Below are 16,729 nucleotides of genomic sequence, written 5' to 3'. Positions count from 1 at the left end.
GTCACACACAGGACTCCACCACACACACACGCCGGTGGTTCGGTTTCCGGTTCGGGTCTTTCTCCTGCAAACAAGGGCTTCATGGCGGTAAAGAGGATATTTAGAGACTGAAATGCCAAATCCCGAGGACTGTCTTTCGGTGTCCGGTACTCTCGCTTTAACTGGAAAAATCGGTGCAAGTGGAGTCAGCGGCGCGTGGAGTGGATCGTGTTGAGAGCTGCTGCAGCCACTCAAGTCTTCTTAGCGGAGTCAAAATGGCGTCTGCGTGCCCACTCAGCTCTCGTCTAATCCGTTTGTGATTATTAGCGTGACAGCTCCATACAGCCACCCTCGACTCGTTTCTACCGTTTCGGTTTCAAGCACTAAGTGCTTTTAAAAATATATTTTGTAGCGCCATGTCGGACTCCGAGGAGGAGAGCCAGGACAAGCAGCTAAAAATCGTAGTTGTGGGAGACGGAGCGAGTGGGAAGGTGAGACCACCACACAAACACAAAAACGAACACCTACTCAACGTTAATTAACAGGTAATGCTCGAGAAAATGTAACTTGTCCACACTGCACACCATTTTTTCCTACTCAGTCACTTTCTGCTGACACTGTGCTGTCCACGCAGTAACCATGGCGACCGACGCTACTGTAGCCACGGCTGCTAATTAGCTAACAACAACGACAGAGGTAAATCACAATAACATCAACGTAACCCGGGGCGATTATGATTAAAGCTGACGTTTACACGGTCAAATAAACGCCTCAGTCCACGTGTCACTTTAGGTTCGCAATAAATTTTAGCCCACTTGTAGCTGTTATTCAGCAGCTGTAGGGCTAACAGGCTAGCCAAGGACACACAAAACGAAAGTTGACGCTAAAGACAGTCAACATCAGATGATGTTCAAAGGGTATAATTTATCTTTCGGATTTTTATTTGTCATTTTTAGATTTTCATATTCAACCAGTTTCATACCATACGGCTAATCTGTAAAGTACAAGTAAATTACAATGACTAATAAAAATAAAATTCCCCCTCAGCCATTGAGTTGCTACGTTTAGGCTTGTGGATCAGGAAAATGGCAACTGAACTAGTACGGCGACTTTCTACTGAATTGCCCCAACCACAGAGCAATTCATACACCACATTTATTTATGTCCAAGCGCTTCCTAACATTCACACACTCGCACACTCCAGTGGTTCCGTGGGGTGGGGGTAACTTGGGCTTTAGTGTCTCACCCATGGATACTTTGGCATGCAGACTAGAGTCATGGATCAATCCACCGAATTTCTGATTGGTGGACGACCCAGTCTTCCACCCACACAGCCACAGGATGTATTTTGTTTTATTCAATATATTGGTATATTAAGGCTGTAGTTTCAGCTGTATGGTTGGAAGCTTTTTTGCCTTTTTGACTATTTTTGAGCAGCACTTTAAATTAAATTAAAGCTTGTGAATAAATTGTCAGCCCTTGTGCTCCACAAACCACACAGTACAGGAGAATGATAGTTTGTTTAGTATTTAATCCCACCCAGTGACTTTGTGTTTACAGGGGGTGACTAATCCTCGATGTCACTTCACTCCTACATTGTAAACCAGTAACACAGCTAGAACAGATACGTAACCATAACAGATATGTTAAAGCTCCCTAATTTCATTTCAACTAACACAATGTCATGGAGCATGCAGGAATATCCCGTGCAGTCGCTCCTAAGATGCTACACTATGCACAGCATTGGCAGTGTGTTTAGGATTATTGTCATGCTTGAAAATAAAGCCGCTGCCACTGAGATGCTTTCCAGATGGTATTGTATAGTGGCATAGTGGATAAAATCTGATACTTGTACTTTTCTGCAATCGTAATTTTATCAATTTTGACAAGATCCCCAACACTTGTTGGCAGCAGTGCAGCCCCAAACCATAAAAGAGCTTCCACTGTGTTTTTCAGATGACTGCAGTCCGTGTTGTGCCTCTCTCCTGACCTCAATACGTGCCTACAAACATTTAAATTTGGAGTCATCACTTCATAATACTTAATGCATGATTTTCAATGTGGTTCTTGTATATTTAGGATAGCAGCATTTCTCCCTGTTTCCCTTCCTTAAGAATGGCTTTTTACAGATTCAACTAAAGAAATGGAAACATTGTGAAAAATTGTTTTTACTAGCAACATTGTGAGATGCTGCTAGTAAAAATATAATATAACACTGGTTCTTCCCTGAGTTAAACCCTTTTTATTTTTAAATTATAAAGTGAGTGGCTTAACAATAAAAAATCTAAGGTAGGAGGATTGGACTGAAAATAGATGAAAAAGCAGCTAGTGTCCAAAGAAAAACTTGGAAATCCTTTCAGCAAGCCAGGAGAACTACTGCTCAAAACCCCTTTAATAAATGCAATAAAGTCATGCTGTTTGGAAGCAAAATATAAAGAAATAAAGGATGGCTCGAGACTTCTGCACAGTACTCTAGTTTGCAGGGAGAGGAGGATAGAATGAAGATGTTACGAGTGAGCAACAAGCTTTGCACTGTACTCCTTTTGTTGTCACAGTTTTCCTATACTTAAGGTAAATCTTTGCATAACATTAATGAAAGTGCAGCGTTGTTAGCGGCTGTTGAACAACTTATTTCAGTACAAATAATCTACTGAAAATCAGTGATGTGACGATTTAATGACTGTCATTATGCCTGTCTAAAAGCTTGGCACATGAGTGAGCCCTACAACACTGGGGAATTGTGCGTTTACATTTTATATTTACTGTGAGGAAATAAGGATAAAACCTAATTACCACAGAACGGACATAGGGGTACAATAAACAGCAGCATGAACTAAATCCTGTAAAAGTTTGAGAAATCGAAACCGGGTTTTTCTGGATGTAAGAAGATAATCTTTATCTTAATGCAAATACACAATTTTCCTCCAAAAGTTATTCACTGGTGTTCCAACTTTAAAAAAAGGAGTTTATCGATGTTTCTTTTTGCCCAATAAGAAAATCCAGGGGTCTGTTTTTAGTTCATGGACTGTAGTTTTGATTCTATCTCAAAGATAGCTGATGGACTTAAACTAGAAGCAATCTGTTGTTCTAAACCTATTAAGTCTACCCAGCCCTTAATCCATGTTGCATGTGCTGCTGAACATAGTTTTATGTGCCTGTGGTTTGGTCCTGTAATGTAGCGCTGAGATTGAATTTATGCCATGAAAAAATATTTGTTTATGCATTTGTCCACAGTCTAATTGCCACCCACAGCTTGTATTTCAGTTCAGGAGGATTATGTCTTTGTCAGACCCTGATGAAGGCTTCCAGATGATAATGTGTTGGTCTGGTATTTTGTTTCTTTTTTGTGCACGTGTGCTTGAAAAAAAAAGTATCACGTTGGTTATTTTTTATCGTTATACTTGAGCCACATAATACAGTACCTGGATTTAAAGGATTTTGTTTTAAATTCTGTTTTCTGCTGTTTATCAGTATGATGTGTAGACTCTGGGACTTCACGTGTCCTGTTAAAGTATTTTTATTTGTAAAAATCTTTCCTGCCAGAATTTTATCAGTCTACTTATTCTATAACTTTTCATAGTCATACTAAAATAAAATTTACTTCAACAGAAACGGGAGGACAATTCTTAACTTATTCCATAAAAATGATTGGAAACTATAGTTTATTACATTAAAATGTTTTAAAACTTGCGAGAGATAACATAAACATTACAGGTATGATAAACACAAATATAGGCGTTAAATGAAAAAGCTTGTTCCAAATTAAAATATTTCAACAACTTAAAAAATCTTTTTCTGAGCACCTTGTTTCAGTGAAATGCATATTTTCATTTTTCTGAATAATAATCAGCATGATGATGAATTCTCCAAGTCCCCTTATATTAAACTGCTGTTGTTCTCGCCTCTCTGGCTAAAACTCGGCACTGTGTAGGAACATAGAGGGTATAACAGTTGATAAAGACTGCAATTTGCTTTGCCTGGCTTTTGCAGCTGCTGGTTGTTTTCCATCAGTATGCCTTTTCTCTTCTGGCCAAGGACTCTCATCTGGCTCCAGAAAGAGGCCCTATTTAAGAAAATTATGCCTGGAAGCCCTTTTGAGAAATGTTGCTGTTTTCTCAGTTGATAGAATAAAATAACAGTGGGAAGAAAAACACACATGAAGACTTGTAATATAGTTGTTGCATTGCTAAACCTACACAAGCTAGTTAGTTCCTGTCCCCTTTCAAAGGCACTGGACTGAATCATATTCATTACAATCACTTAAAAAGACTTGGAATAAAAAGGCCTAACTTACATCAACAACAGTGGATTTTTTCCTAGTTACACCAAACAATCATTTGCAGCAGTGCATGGAGGTTGTCATGACATTTCGGCTATGTTTCGTCGTCGTCTTCTTCACCGCATCTCGAATCCCAGAGTGAACATGAATGTAATGCAGGGATGTCAAGTGCCTGTCGGCTACACATCCCCTTTCGAGACTGATTTCTCGGTCCTCTGGGAGAAAGAAAATGAATGTAGCAGTAATGGTGAGACCCAATGAGAAAAATGAATGTTCTCATTCTGGAAAGTCGACATTTTTTTTCTTTTGGGGTGTGTGTGCCGAGAACACACAACTCAACTCAGTTCCCAGTAGATACGCTACATTAATAACCCTCCTCACGCCGCTGCCAGGTGTCAGCTCGTCACTGTCTGAATGACTTACCTGCTTGTCTGTTTTGGGCAGAAAACAGGAGCCCTGCCCCCCGGTTTTGAGTCGGCACCGCTGACTGACATCTTGAATGCCGTTTCCCCCCTTATTAATGTCAATTTGCTCAGCAAATTGCAATCGGATCCGTTTTTCTTGGACAGCATTTTCAGCGATATTTTTGCTTGTGGTTGGTTGTCCATTCAGAAGTACAGCGAGATGTGGGGAGGCTTGTCCACCTGAGCGAGATGTTTTTAAAATATGGAGTCTCACATTTAGCCAGGCTCTTAAGGTGCTGGGTCTGACTTACACACAGGTCCATTTTTCAACCTGAGTTATAAGCCGCTCGGTTTTTCCTAAATATTTGCTGTTCTCTGACCCATAGGCTAAAAAAGAGCTTTAGGCGCAGGCCCTGTACATTAATGGATATTATACAACACCAACATTTATATTGGTTTTAACTGTTTAGGGAAAATAAGGAGGCAGTTTGATACCATGCTCCCTCTTTTGCATTGCATCACATTGCTTGCCATATTTTTCCCCCTCTCTCCCTGTTTCTTGTTTCAGTAGAACTTCCCCCCATTTCCCGGCATTGGTATCACTGGTGACCCTGTACTGTTCTCTGTTTGAGTGTCAGGATTACGCCAGCTTTTACATTCGCTGGTTAGCTCCAATTGTACGGTGGAAAAAAAAGGACTACGCAGAGGGAAGTGAGCCAAGCTACTGAAATGCCAAGACAAATGGCCAACGAGGCCAACACGAGCATGTGGAATAAATTTTTGCTGTCCGAGCTTGTTATGCCTGTGTTGTCAGTGATTGTTTGGGCTACTTAAATGACCGATTTTCTCCTTGTTGCGTCAGTCACCTCTAGTAATTTTTCAGTCACTCTTGAGTCTGTGACACACTTCACAGGCTGAGATTAAAAAAGTCTGCAGGTCTTGAACCTTTAGAGAATTAGGGGGATAAAACCTTATTCTGCACACCGAAGGAAGTGTGAATCAAAAGCGCCTTTGGCAAAGGTTAGAATTACTCAATCAACAGGGTTAATTAAAAGATTAGGTTTACTTATAGTGGCATTCACAAGAAAACAAAAACTATTTACTTTAAGAAATTCTTTGCAAACCTTGATAAGGGGTGTCTGAAATGGCACCTACCCTGGAGAAATAGGGGCAAAAGCCTGTGTTATGTGAAGCATTATCTGACTGTACCTAAAGCTGCTGAGCATGACTGGAGGTAGATAAGGGCACGGGCTCAAGTGAAAGCTTAATGGATTGAAAGAGATTTTAGTTTTAAGTCCTCTAACCCTCAGTGATTGTCAAGTACCACATTAAAATGCATTTTCTGCCACATGAACACTCAGGGAATCCCACAGCTTCACTTCTGCGTTGTGTTTATGCAAGCGCACTGCTCTGAAGATCGCTAATAGATGTTCAGCACCTCATTTTTCCCCCTATCCTCATCCATCAAAATGAATTAAACTTGGCATGTCAGGCCTGCTCTATGATTTCCCATGAATTTTCACGACAGCCCCTAACATGCTACCCCCCCCCCCCCCCCCCCCCCAAAAAAAAAAAACAAAAAACAAAAAAAAACAAAACAGTGACAGTGATGGAGGTTTTATAATTTGTGGCAATTATTAGGTCTGCAGTCCGGAGACATGACACATACTCTGACACCTGTTTTGGTAATTCGCATTGATTTTCACTGTCACATCCACGGCTGAGGAGAGAGGCAGACAGCAGAGGAGGCAGACCCGTCTAGTCAATCACAGAGTATTCGTGGGAGCTTAAAATGGATGTGAATGATCACAAGTTTCAAGGTTTCGCTTCCAAAGAAATGCTCATTGTGGCTCCATGCTATTGTGGTAAAAAAAAATCACACAGAAGTGTTGTTATATGATAAATTATACCCTTGTATTTTTAGACATTTTAGAAAATAAAATATTGTGAAAAGCTTATTTTGGCTTTCGGTTGGTGTGAATGAAATCAAAGTTTTTCTTCTGCTGCTCCCCAATGACATGTTGCTTTTTTCTTTAATGTAATATACTGTATATTTTCTCTGGAAGGAATTTTGCAGCGTCTTGCATTTTTCTTGGTCTATGTTGCGATTTGAATGTGTATGTGTAAATATATGAGACACATAATATGCACCCAATGACGGTTTGTCCCTTAATCCTTAAAGCATTTTCTTTTTAACTGTTTTGAAAGACGTATTATTAAAGTCTCGCTGATAGCTGGAAAGTTGTTTGGCGCTCATTCTCCGCCTCTCTCCTTTTGTCTTTTTGTCTCAGACATCACTCGCCACCAGATTTGCACAAGAGGCCTTTGGGAAGCAGTACAAACAAACCATCGGTCTGGATTTCTTTCTGAAGAGAATTAGCCTTCCAGGTGAGACACCTTTGTAATCGTTCGGAGACGTGTGTGTTGCACGAGCGTGCACTGGCGCTCCGCCGATTTGTAATTCTAATAAAACACTGATGATAATGCACAGCGAGTACTTAAAACACAACAGACTGTGTTAACTGTGAACTGTTTGAATTCTGTATATCTGCCTTAAGATTTTAGATCTTGTGTTTACTTAAATTATGAGGGGTGAGTAGAGTATTAATAGAAAAGTTAACGAAGGTCCGACAAAAAGGCTTGTTGTTCGCATCGCTTTTATTTCTGTTTTCCTGTTCATTTCCAGACAACTTCAGGTAAACTCAGGAGCTGAATGTGTCTTTTCTGGGAGCTCCTCATTGTAGAGTGTCTGTCATTTCTCAGGCTTATTCACTTTGAAAGGTCTTCTCTCCAGAGCAAACAGCACACACTCCCTCTCTTCTTTTTGAGTTGGGTTGGGGGGGTTTCACAAGGCCAATGGACAGGTTATGTCCAAACGGGCGAGCCTTGCTCATAATTCTGTGGGCACGGTACAGAGTAAATACATTAACATTTTATATCCATAACGCTGATCCCCCAGGATCAACTGATCTTTGTCCTGCACTACATAAAACATTGATGTTCCTATTTGTTTAGGTTGAGCGCGCAGAAATAAAGCCACACTTTGTTTCCCCTTTAGATCTGTAAAATAAATGTTTATTGACGAATGCTATATTTAGACGAAAGCTCTCCGTTTTTACTTCCTACCATGTGAAATGGGGATTTTCAGCATTTTAAATGGCATTTCTTGAGCCCTGCCAAAGCCTAAGCTCCAGAAATCTGCAAAGTGGCTCCATTCTTTCATTACTAATAAAACAACATTAAGCGAGGGCAAATTAAGTGCTAAAAGTAAAAGTTATGCTGATTTGTGACTTGGCTGAAGGATTCTATTTTGATTTTGTGTCAGTTTCAGCTTATGAGACTTAGGAGAACTAAACCCCCAAAAATGTTGTGGTGGAGTCGGGATGAAAAGAACCAACCATAAGCGTAGGCTGGGCTCGGCTCCTTAATATGAGCTGAACAAACGCTATTGATCGTGTGACTTCTCTTTCCAGTAAGTTTCGTTCCTGAAATAATCACAGATCTTTTTAGCGTTAAATCCTAAGCTTTGTTTGAATATAGTGTACATGTGTCTGCATCACTGGGGCAGCAACAACACTGGGTTCAACAGCGGACTTGTTAAATGGCCCATTTTCTGGGGAATTGGGTGTTGATGAGCTGATGAAGAGGAGGGTGGCTGTACAAGCTGGGTGGTCCCAAACGTTGTTAGGACCCCCACCTTGCCTTGTATTGGAGAGGTTGTGTGGTTCTCTGGGTCTCTATGGGGCTGTAAGGGTCTTTTGCAGCAGGGGGGAGAGTAGCCTATAGCCAGCGTTGGCCCCTCTCACCATGAAGGCCCAGCTTGTCAAACTTAATGTACATTTTCCAATGTGGGGAGAGGTGAGGCGAGGCCGACTGGCACACAACAGCCTCCTCTGTGTGTGCTTTTTATAACAATACCTCTTCCAGATGTCCCTGCCAAACCAGTGAGGTACAGGCGGTGAAGGGGATTGAGTAGAGGTGAAATTTACTTGATAAATCCTGTCAGAGTTCAGCCTTCAGAAGCTTTTATCCTGCGTCACCTTCAAGACGCTGGTTTTTCTTACCTTGTTATCAGTTTTTAAGGTTTGTCTGCAGTTTTCACTTTTTCCAAAGTGCGAGGTGAAAAATGTCAGAGTCAGCATGAATCTTTGAAACACAAATAAAGCTAGTGGATGGGTGGGGATGGCTCTTTAAGACACCAGGGAGCCATTATTCATCACACTTCTCAATGTAGCTTTACATTGACACTGTATAGTCTAGATCAAGTGACTGTAACCCTCAGCGTTTCCTTCCCTCGCCTTAAAAAGGGGACCTGTGAAGGGTTTGAGTCGTCCAGCCGTGTCCAGCCGTGTCCACTGTGTATGCTCAGCTCCCCATTGCTCCTGGGCCTTCATCACACCAACATAAACTCCTCACTGTCTGGTCCTCCCTCCTCTTTTTTTGACTTTTTTTTTCAACCACCCCTTTCATTTTCCAGAGGAAGAAAATATTTATTTGGATTTGGTTTTTGTGCCGGTCTTTCTCTCTCCCCCTCTCATCCACTCCTCCTTTCTCTTTCCACAGGCATGAGGACAACAGTCTTCTTTTCCTCTTCTTTTCTGTTTAATTATTGCTATTTTTCTTAACAGCACATAATTCTCTTCACTTTCCTTACTTGGCAGGTTATGGCACAATGCAAACAGCTCTTCCTAGACTAATAAGAAGTCTTTTTTTACTGCGAGTGTATTAAGCATGTTTAAATTAGAGGGTAAGCGTACCTATTTCATCTCCCCTCAATCTCTGGGCTGGATATTCTTGGATGTGAGGTGTGGGTGATCTGCCAGTTCAAGAGCGCTAAGCATGAAAGATTAATTGCTGATTTATTGTTTCCATTATGTAAATCAACAATGTTGACTTTTATTATGGAAATCGCTCACCCAAAAATACAGGCTCCAGTTACAGCTTACTTATCATTTCCACAGTTCAAAGGAAATACAACATCTGGAGTAGAAACCCACAAATTGGCATTATCATTTTTTTTATTTGTGTTTTTTAAGATAAATGCATTTTAGGAAATGAAAGTGCGAATGTAAACTCTAAAAGCCTCTTTGCCTCCCTTACAGAGTAGACCTTTGTATTTTTTGTCATTTAAATGTCAGTTTGTTCTAATATTGGAGTTTTTATGTTTTTTCTCTTTACCACAGGCAATTTGAACGTCACCCTGCAGGTGTGGGACATCGGAGGCCAAACATTAGGAGGGAAAATGCTGGATAAATACGTATATGGAGCTCATGTAAGGGTGCACAGAGAACCAGCTTTTTATTCTATATAACAAACATGTAGACATCTCTATTTGTGCTGCCACTTCCTCTCTGGGAACTTAAGCCCTCTAACATGCAGAGAAAAAAACTCAGGAAGGAAAGAAATTTGTAAATCTGCAAACCAAATGTTAATACATGATTTGTCACATCGGAGAATAAAGTCATGGGAAGCACAGGAAGAATTAGTTTCCAGTTTGGTAATATCCGTGTATTGGTGACTCTGTGCATGCTTATTATTACAGTCTCAGCAGTCATTCAAAGCCTGCCACTCCCTCCCTGTGGAGGGAAATCATAATAAACTGTCATTTGGATTCATAGTGAAGTGCAGCAGGTCAGTGGAGCTTTAAAAAATCCCTATATCTCTAGTTGAGCTGCCAGACTTGGGTGGTTAAACTGAAAAATGTTGATAATACTGTAGGTCAACACGGAGCAATAAGTATAGTTGTAACCACAAAGGATTTGCAATTATATTACAGATGCAAGTAATTTGACTTATTTTGTAGGTTAAGTAACTTCCAGTGTTTTGATAATATTTGCCTCACAAAAGCTGACGTGACTAAATGATACTTTTATTTAATGCTTGTCCACTGGAAAATGTTACACTCTGCTGATTAACGTGACAGCCGAGCTTTGTACAAACACGACAATTTGTGTCGGTGCTTACCAGTTTATACGCCGCAACTTAAGTGCCCGCAGGTAGCTGTGTTGTTTTACAGTGGATGACACACTCTCTCACCTTTAGATCACATCATGTTTGAAAAGCCTAATTCTAAAACCAACACTGAAGCTCTAAAAACATGCAGCAGTATGAGAATACATTTTTGTAATGTTTATCCTTAGAACCTGGATAAACGGTTCAGCATTCTGGTTCATTTCAGAAATCTATTTGGCTTAATTAAAGTCAGTTTTTCTCTTGATGTTTGCTCTAATATGATCTCTGTCTTCTTCCTTCGTGAGAAAAATCTGGTGCATCACGCCGCCCCATTACGCTCTCTGCTTTGGGAGTTTGTCATTATGGAAGTGTAGAAGTTTCACACCTTTTGTTCGGCACTGTGCGTCCTGTAATCAATCATGGCTGTTCAGCGAGGCTCGCTGTAATTGTCAAGAGGCGTAAGCTGTCGTCGCCGACCGTGCGTGTTGTGACAGTGCGTGTCCGTTGGACAAAAAGCAACAGACACCCCTCCAGTCATGTTGCATCATGCAGTAAACGCAGAGACATTTACTCTGGCTCATGTTCATTTCCAGACGCTTTTGAAAAGGCGAAGCCTTGTGTAGTTAGAGATAGTTGACTCATGCGATTATTATTTGTCTTGCACTGTGCAAGCACCTCTTGTATCTGTTTGCTTTTTGATTAATTTATGTGTTCATGTAAACAGCTCCTTCTGGCCTGAGTGTTTAACCAAACACGGCTCTTGTATCGTTGCATGACTGTTTCTGTCGTGCAGCGAGGCTTTAGGATTATGGAGGGAGGAGAAAAATGTCTCGAAGCAGACAACCTTCATTCATTAGCTCAGACAGCAGATAACCAAACCTGACCTCCGTTCTGCAGTGGATCTGCAGTATGCTTACACAACTGGGAGTAATTTATGTGCAAATCACTATTTTCATAATAAAAAAGATCCTCAGCTTCGTTTTAGTTTCATGATAGTACTAAAGTTATGTTTGAGTGAATGAGTGTGACCCCTACTCTAAGAAGAGGAGCAGTGCCACCTACTGTTGCCTTCCTGGCTCTATTTTATTCATGAATGTGACTGTGGGTCAAAAATCAGTGACTGCCTCCCACGTGATTCCCTCAGAATCAGCTGATGATTATTTTTTTCTCGGTCCAGCTACTTATCATATATTAAAATTAAAATGCCACGCAGAATTAAGATTATTTTCAAAATCACAGCTCCTTTAAGTACATATTGATCAGTTAACATTTTTTGTTAAATGTCCCCGACCTTAAAAGTTTACCTAAAATACACTTTTTTACAAAGTTCTCCTCAAAAAATAGAAAAGCTTTGCTGCATCTTTGTAATTGAAACTATGATATGTCCTACAATATTATTGCTCAGTGTTGACTATAAAAAATGTGGTGAAAAAAATTTATTTGGCTTTTAAAAAAATATATAATTAGTATTTGCATCTTTAAACCAGATTTCAGCCAGCCCCTGTATACTTCAAGAGCTGGTAATTCTGGAAATATGTACAGTATCGGAGAGTAGGTAGGTAACATTTTGCAGATTTGACACGATCCCACACAGATTGCCCCACTAAGAGCAATCAATTACTTTTACAGAACGATCCTCGTTGGTAGAAAATAATCTGTTATAAATGTGAACTTCTGAAATCGGTGTTTGATAGCATTAACACTGTTTGCCTCCTCTTTGTCCGATACAGGGGGTTCTACTGGTGTACGACATCACCAACTACCAGAGCTTTGAGAATCTAGAGGATTGGTTTAGCATGGTCAAGAAGGCCAACGAGGAATCTGATATTCAGCCAGTTATCTCCTTGGTAGGCAACAAAAGTAAGTATTGCATGAACAAAAAATAAAATACAGACACCGACTATAAGAATGATTACACTGCTTTGAAAGAACTTTATTATTGGTAGAATGTTTATTTCAGAAGCTGCATATGAAATTAGGTTATTACAGGTTTTTGTTTGAGTATTTTACCCTGATGCATTTTTCATCTGAGCGCCTGTGTTTGTGTGGAGGAGTGCATGTGTGATGGTAGCAGACGTGTTTGTTAGAGCACCAGATAAATGATTGGTGTGATAAGAGAAGTTTGAGAGCGATGGGAACGCTGATGTTTGTGAACTGCTGGGCGTGACTGATGATGATTTAATATGGGCCAGCGGACCCAGGCTACCGCTTATCTGCAGCCAGTCCCCGTGTGCCCCCCTCACCCACAGTCTGATTCTGCTCTCCTGTCCCGACTCGGTTAAGGTGAGGGACTGGACGTTAACCAGACGGCTCTTTTCCTATTAGCCTGCACCCATCCCAGCATCTCCAAAATAAAGACCAATAATGACGACTCTTTTAAACATCCCCGTGACAGATGTGGAGTCATGGCTGCCGTTGTGTTATTTTAAAGCGAGGCGTCACTGTGTGTGTGTGTTATGGTGACTGTCCACCTTCCCAGGCAATGATGAACTGTCAACAGAGCGGTGCCTACACACAGGAAACTCGCTAATGTTACTCAACGGAGGTCATAGGTCACGGTTTAATTCGCCTGTCTAGAGCAGATTCTCTTGTCTTCACATCCGTTGCGTTTCTAATGCCCCGGCTTTAACAGTGGGCGCCTCTGTATTTAGGCTGGAGTTTGGGATGTGCTGGTGAGTGTGTGTACTGTAATACTTAAGTAGTGTACATCCCGCTGTCAAGCTCCTCATCCACGCCCCCCCACCACCCCCACAGTTACTTTACCTCTAATGGCTCTAATGCTGAGAATGGTCCATGTGTGTTGTTTCTGTTCCTACACACTGAAAAAAAGAAAAACACAATCCCACACAGACTGCCCCACTAGGAGCAATCAATTACTTTGCGAGAGTAAGAATCCCCGAACCCTCCCATGGTGTCCGTTTTCTTTATTTTATATTTTTCCAGGGTGCTCGGCAAAGTTAATCTAGATATTCTTTTAATCTATTTTGCAAAACATCTCCTGTTTTGTAGTACTGTGGCTCCTCCCTCCTCCAATTTTAAAACTTTACCAGTATTGTGAGCACATGAAAACAGCATTCTTTGGTGAGCAGAGTTTAGATGGCTTTTGAATAGTTCCCATGATGTTGGGCTGAATGAGGCAGCATGTTTGTGACAACCAAAATAGAAGTACAGACATAACAAGGAGCTTATAAAAACACTACAGATTTATGTCTCTGTGATGTCTTAGGGGGAGATTGTGGTGTTTCACCACTCAGACATTTTTAGTGGTTCCACTTAGATTAACTTAAGGTGAACAGTGGCTGTGGTAATACTTGCTTTAGTGGCCGTTTGCTGCTGGAAGAATATTCTAAAATATCTATAAGAGTATTATAACAAGTTGATTTGAATACTAATACAAGTCAGCACGCATGCTTCAGTCAGATAATGCTGTATTTGGCTTATTGACAGCTACTATACACTGAGCTGTAAAATCCAGCACTACTACTATTCCTGCCTTCTACTCTAATTTGAACACGTCTTCTTTCCCGTGTACGGTAATTGAGCCGTCGAGCAGGCAGGTTCATTAGTGATGCTGTCCCCTCCTCTCCTTACCCTGACCTGACTGCCCTCCTGTGCCATGTCGCTGCTGGGAAACAGCCCTTCCTTTCTTCGGCTTTGAATGACCAGCTAGGGTTAAGTGTACTTGTTAAGCATCAGTATGCTGCACCCCATAACCCTCAACCTGCTGCCCAGAGTCTTATGTCAAATAATGGCACCACTTGTAACAATTCAGAGAGGGAGCCCATGAAATGTTTTATTGAGGGCTCACATATGTGCACAGAATTATTTATGCAGTTGCATGCACACACATGCACTTAGGTGAAAGAACACACTAGTCGGATTTCTGGGAAAACATTGGTAATGGAAGAATCCTAAGCTCTTGGTCTGTCTAAACACACTATAATGTTTATTACAGTGCATCCTCACGTAATACCGTATGGTACACAGGAACCTCTCCAGAGATATGTTGGCTTGTTATGCGGTCATCCCTTCCAACACTCGAAGGCTTCATTTTTAGTGAAGTAATAAGTGCTGTGTGTTTTGAAAGCGCTCCAGATGATAAATTCTCCCTCTTTCTGCTGCAGCTGCGATGAGCCTGTTTGTGACTGTTTGCTTTTTAAATGATTGTCTGAAATCTGTGATTTAAAAAAGCAAAAGCACAAAACTGTGGCACACTTTTAGCAGCACTGATTTTTGCATCGTATTAAGAGCTGTTAAAACTGGCATACAGTGCTGTTGTGTTGAAATAACTGATGTTACTGTTCAAAATTAGTACCCATATTTCTTTGCAGGCATTAACTCTGTATCGTTTATCAAACCAATTTGTTTTTATTAAGTAGGGATCACAGGACCTTGCTCCCTCCCCACCCATCACCGTTCCCACTACCAGTGCTCTTTCCCTCAGGAACTCCACAGCATCCATCATTGACTTGTACAGCCCTTATTTGGGTGACTTAAATGGGTTCAGTTCTCTTAACCTCGCCTCATCACTCATGGGTTTTTGCTCTGTGGTTCTAACACTGTTCATTGCTGATCCACTCAGGCCTGCCTGGGAAACATCTCTTCTGCAAGAAGATAAGGTCCCCGCATGAAAGGAATCTAAACCTGTTCTGTTTCTTTCTGCCCACATCTTTCTTCTCTAAGTCCTTATCTTGTTCCATCTCTCAAACATACTTGTGCCTTCATTTTCAGCCCTGTGCAAACACTGACTCTTTCAATTAAACACACGTATACCTACAAGTCCTCTTATCTCTCACGTGTAGACCAACACCTCCGCTGTAGCTGCCTTTGGTTACTGTAATGTCTTTTCATTGGCTCTGCGTTTCTGTTGTGTTTAACAACACACGTGTGTTTGCTTTCTGCACGCTACGACAGATCTCCCTGCATACCGTTACCCGTTGCACTTCCCTCTCCCCGGTTTTCCATCCAACCATATGAAAGTTAAAGTGAAACATGGATCTTTCCTTACTCTGGGTTCTCCTGAAGCATGTCCTTACCCAACAACATTGTTGGTCTTAAGCTCTTAGCCCTCTTGGGTAGGCCTCGGGTGGAGTTGCAGCCTCCCCCTCCACAGCTCTCTCTCTCTCACCTCTGTCACCCCCTTGCCCCTGTAAAGCTGCCACAGTTCCTGTCTGTTCAGTGTAGGGCTGCACGTTTCTTAATAGAGAGATGCTCAGAAGTCCAGGAGTGCAGAGGAGCTCAATGCGCTTCTGTTTTTGGTTTAGCTCAAAAATGTTTTTCCTGGCTCAACCCACTCATACTTAGGTCCTCTTACAACAAACTAAAAGGTCCTAATTGCCCCCAAGGGAAAGGTTTAGCCACAATAGACATGTGGTCGGACAAAAGCCCAGCACTCTTACCCCGGCACCCTCACCCCTCCCCAGACAGGAGGGATGAACACGTCAGCAGTGTCTGTTTTGCACCGTGGGTAGCACGACCACAGGTTCGACGCTGTAAAACATTATATATACAGAATATAGACCCAGTTAGGCACGGTGTATGGTTGGATAGACATCTGGAATGTTTACAGTTTACAGCAAATCCAGTGTTTCCTGTTTCTCTTCACATTTTATTTAAGGTAAAGGGTCAAATGAGATGTGTGTATCAAATTGTCTCTATGACCACACTCACTGTAGCCGGCTGTCTGGCTGTGAGTCTGGAAAAGATGTGAAACCGAATCTGGTCACAAGATTTAGATATAGAGAGATGAATGAAGAATTACAGCTGAATTACACTGTGGTTCATAATCCAGTGTAAAGTCACAATTGCACACACAGTGATTAAAAGGTACGTAAGTTATTTTTTTCGCAGTCTCGCCGACACAGAACTAAATTAAGTAAATGGTAAAATTTAATTGTAACAGCTTTTGACCCAGCTTCGGTCCCTGCACTCGTCTTTTGCCTCTCATGCCTGTTGAAACATGGAAAGTCCTCATTCATTTTAGCCATCCATAAAGCAAATATTGTTGCACATGCAGTAGATGATCAGTCTTCGAATACCTTCTTGTGTGGTAAGTCACGGGCCATTTGACTTGCACAGAACAGCTTAGCCACCTGACCGGAGTGCAGCCTGGAGC

At 41.4% G+C, this 16,729-nt stretch overlaps 1 protein-coding gene across 4 annotated transcripts in view; it reads left to right on the top strand.

The window, feature by feature from the left end:
- The window catches only part of rab28 (RAB28, member RAS oncogene family), a 49,257-nt gene continuing 32,528 nt past the window's right edge, over positions 1-16,729 (top strand). For all 4 annotated transcript variants that reach the window (XR_437710.3, XM_035915956.2, XM_006808965.3 and 1 more), the window contains exons 1-4: positions 1-470; positions 6,954-7,050; positions 9,846-9,934; positions 12,345-12,474. Coding sequence is in view for 3 of the 4 variants with exons in the window: in XM_035915956.2 (XP_035771849.1) it covers positions 396-470; positions 6,954-7,050; positions 9,846-9,934; positions 12,345-12,474 (391 nt within the window). In the remaining variant the exon portion in view is untranslated. The remainder of the gene's footprint in view (positions 471-6,953; positions 7,051-9,845; positions 9,935-12,344; positions 12,475-16,729) is intronic.

Source organism: Neolamprologus brichardi, chromosome 2 (assembly GCF_056152115.1).
Source record: "Neolamprologus brichardi isolate AB-2024 chromosome 2, ASM5615211v1, whole genome shotgun sequence".
In the NCBI taxonomy this organism is placed as follows: domain Eukaryota; kingdom Metazoa; phylum Chordata; class Actinopteri; order Cichliformes; family Cichlidae; genus Neolamprologus; species Neolamprologus brichardi.
Note: the sequence above shows the minus strand (reverse complement) of the source record. Positions and strands in the feature narration are given on the sequence as shown.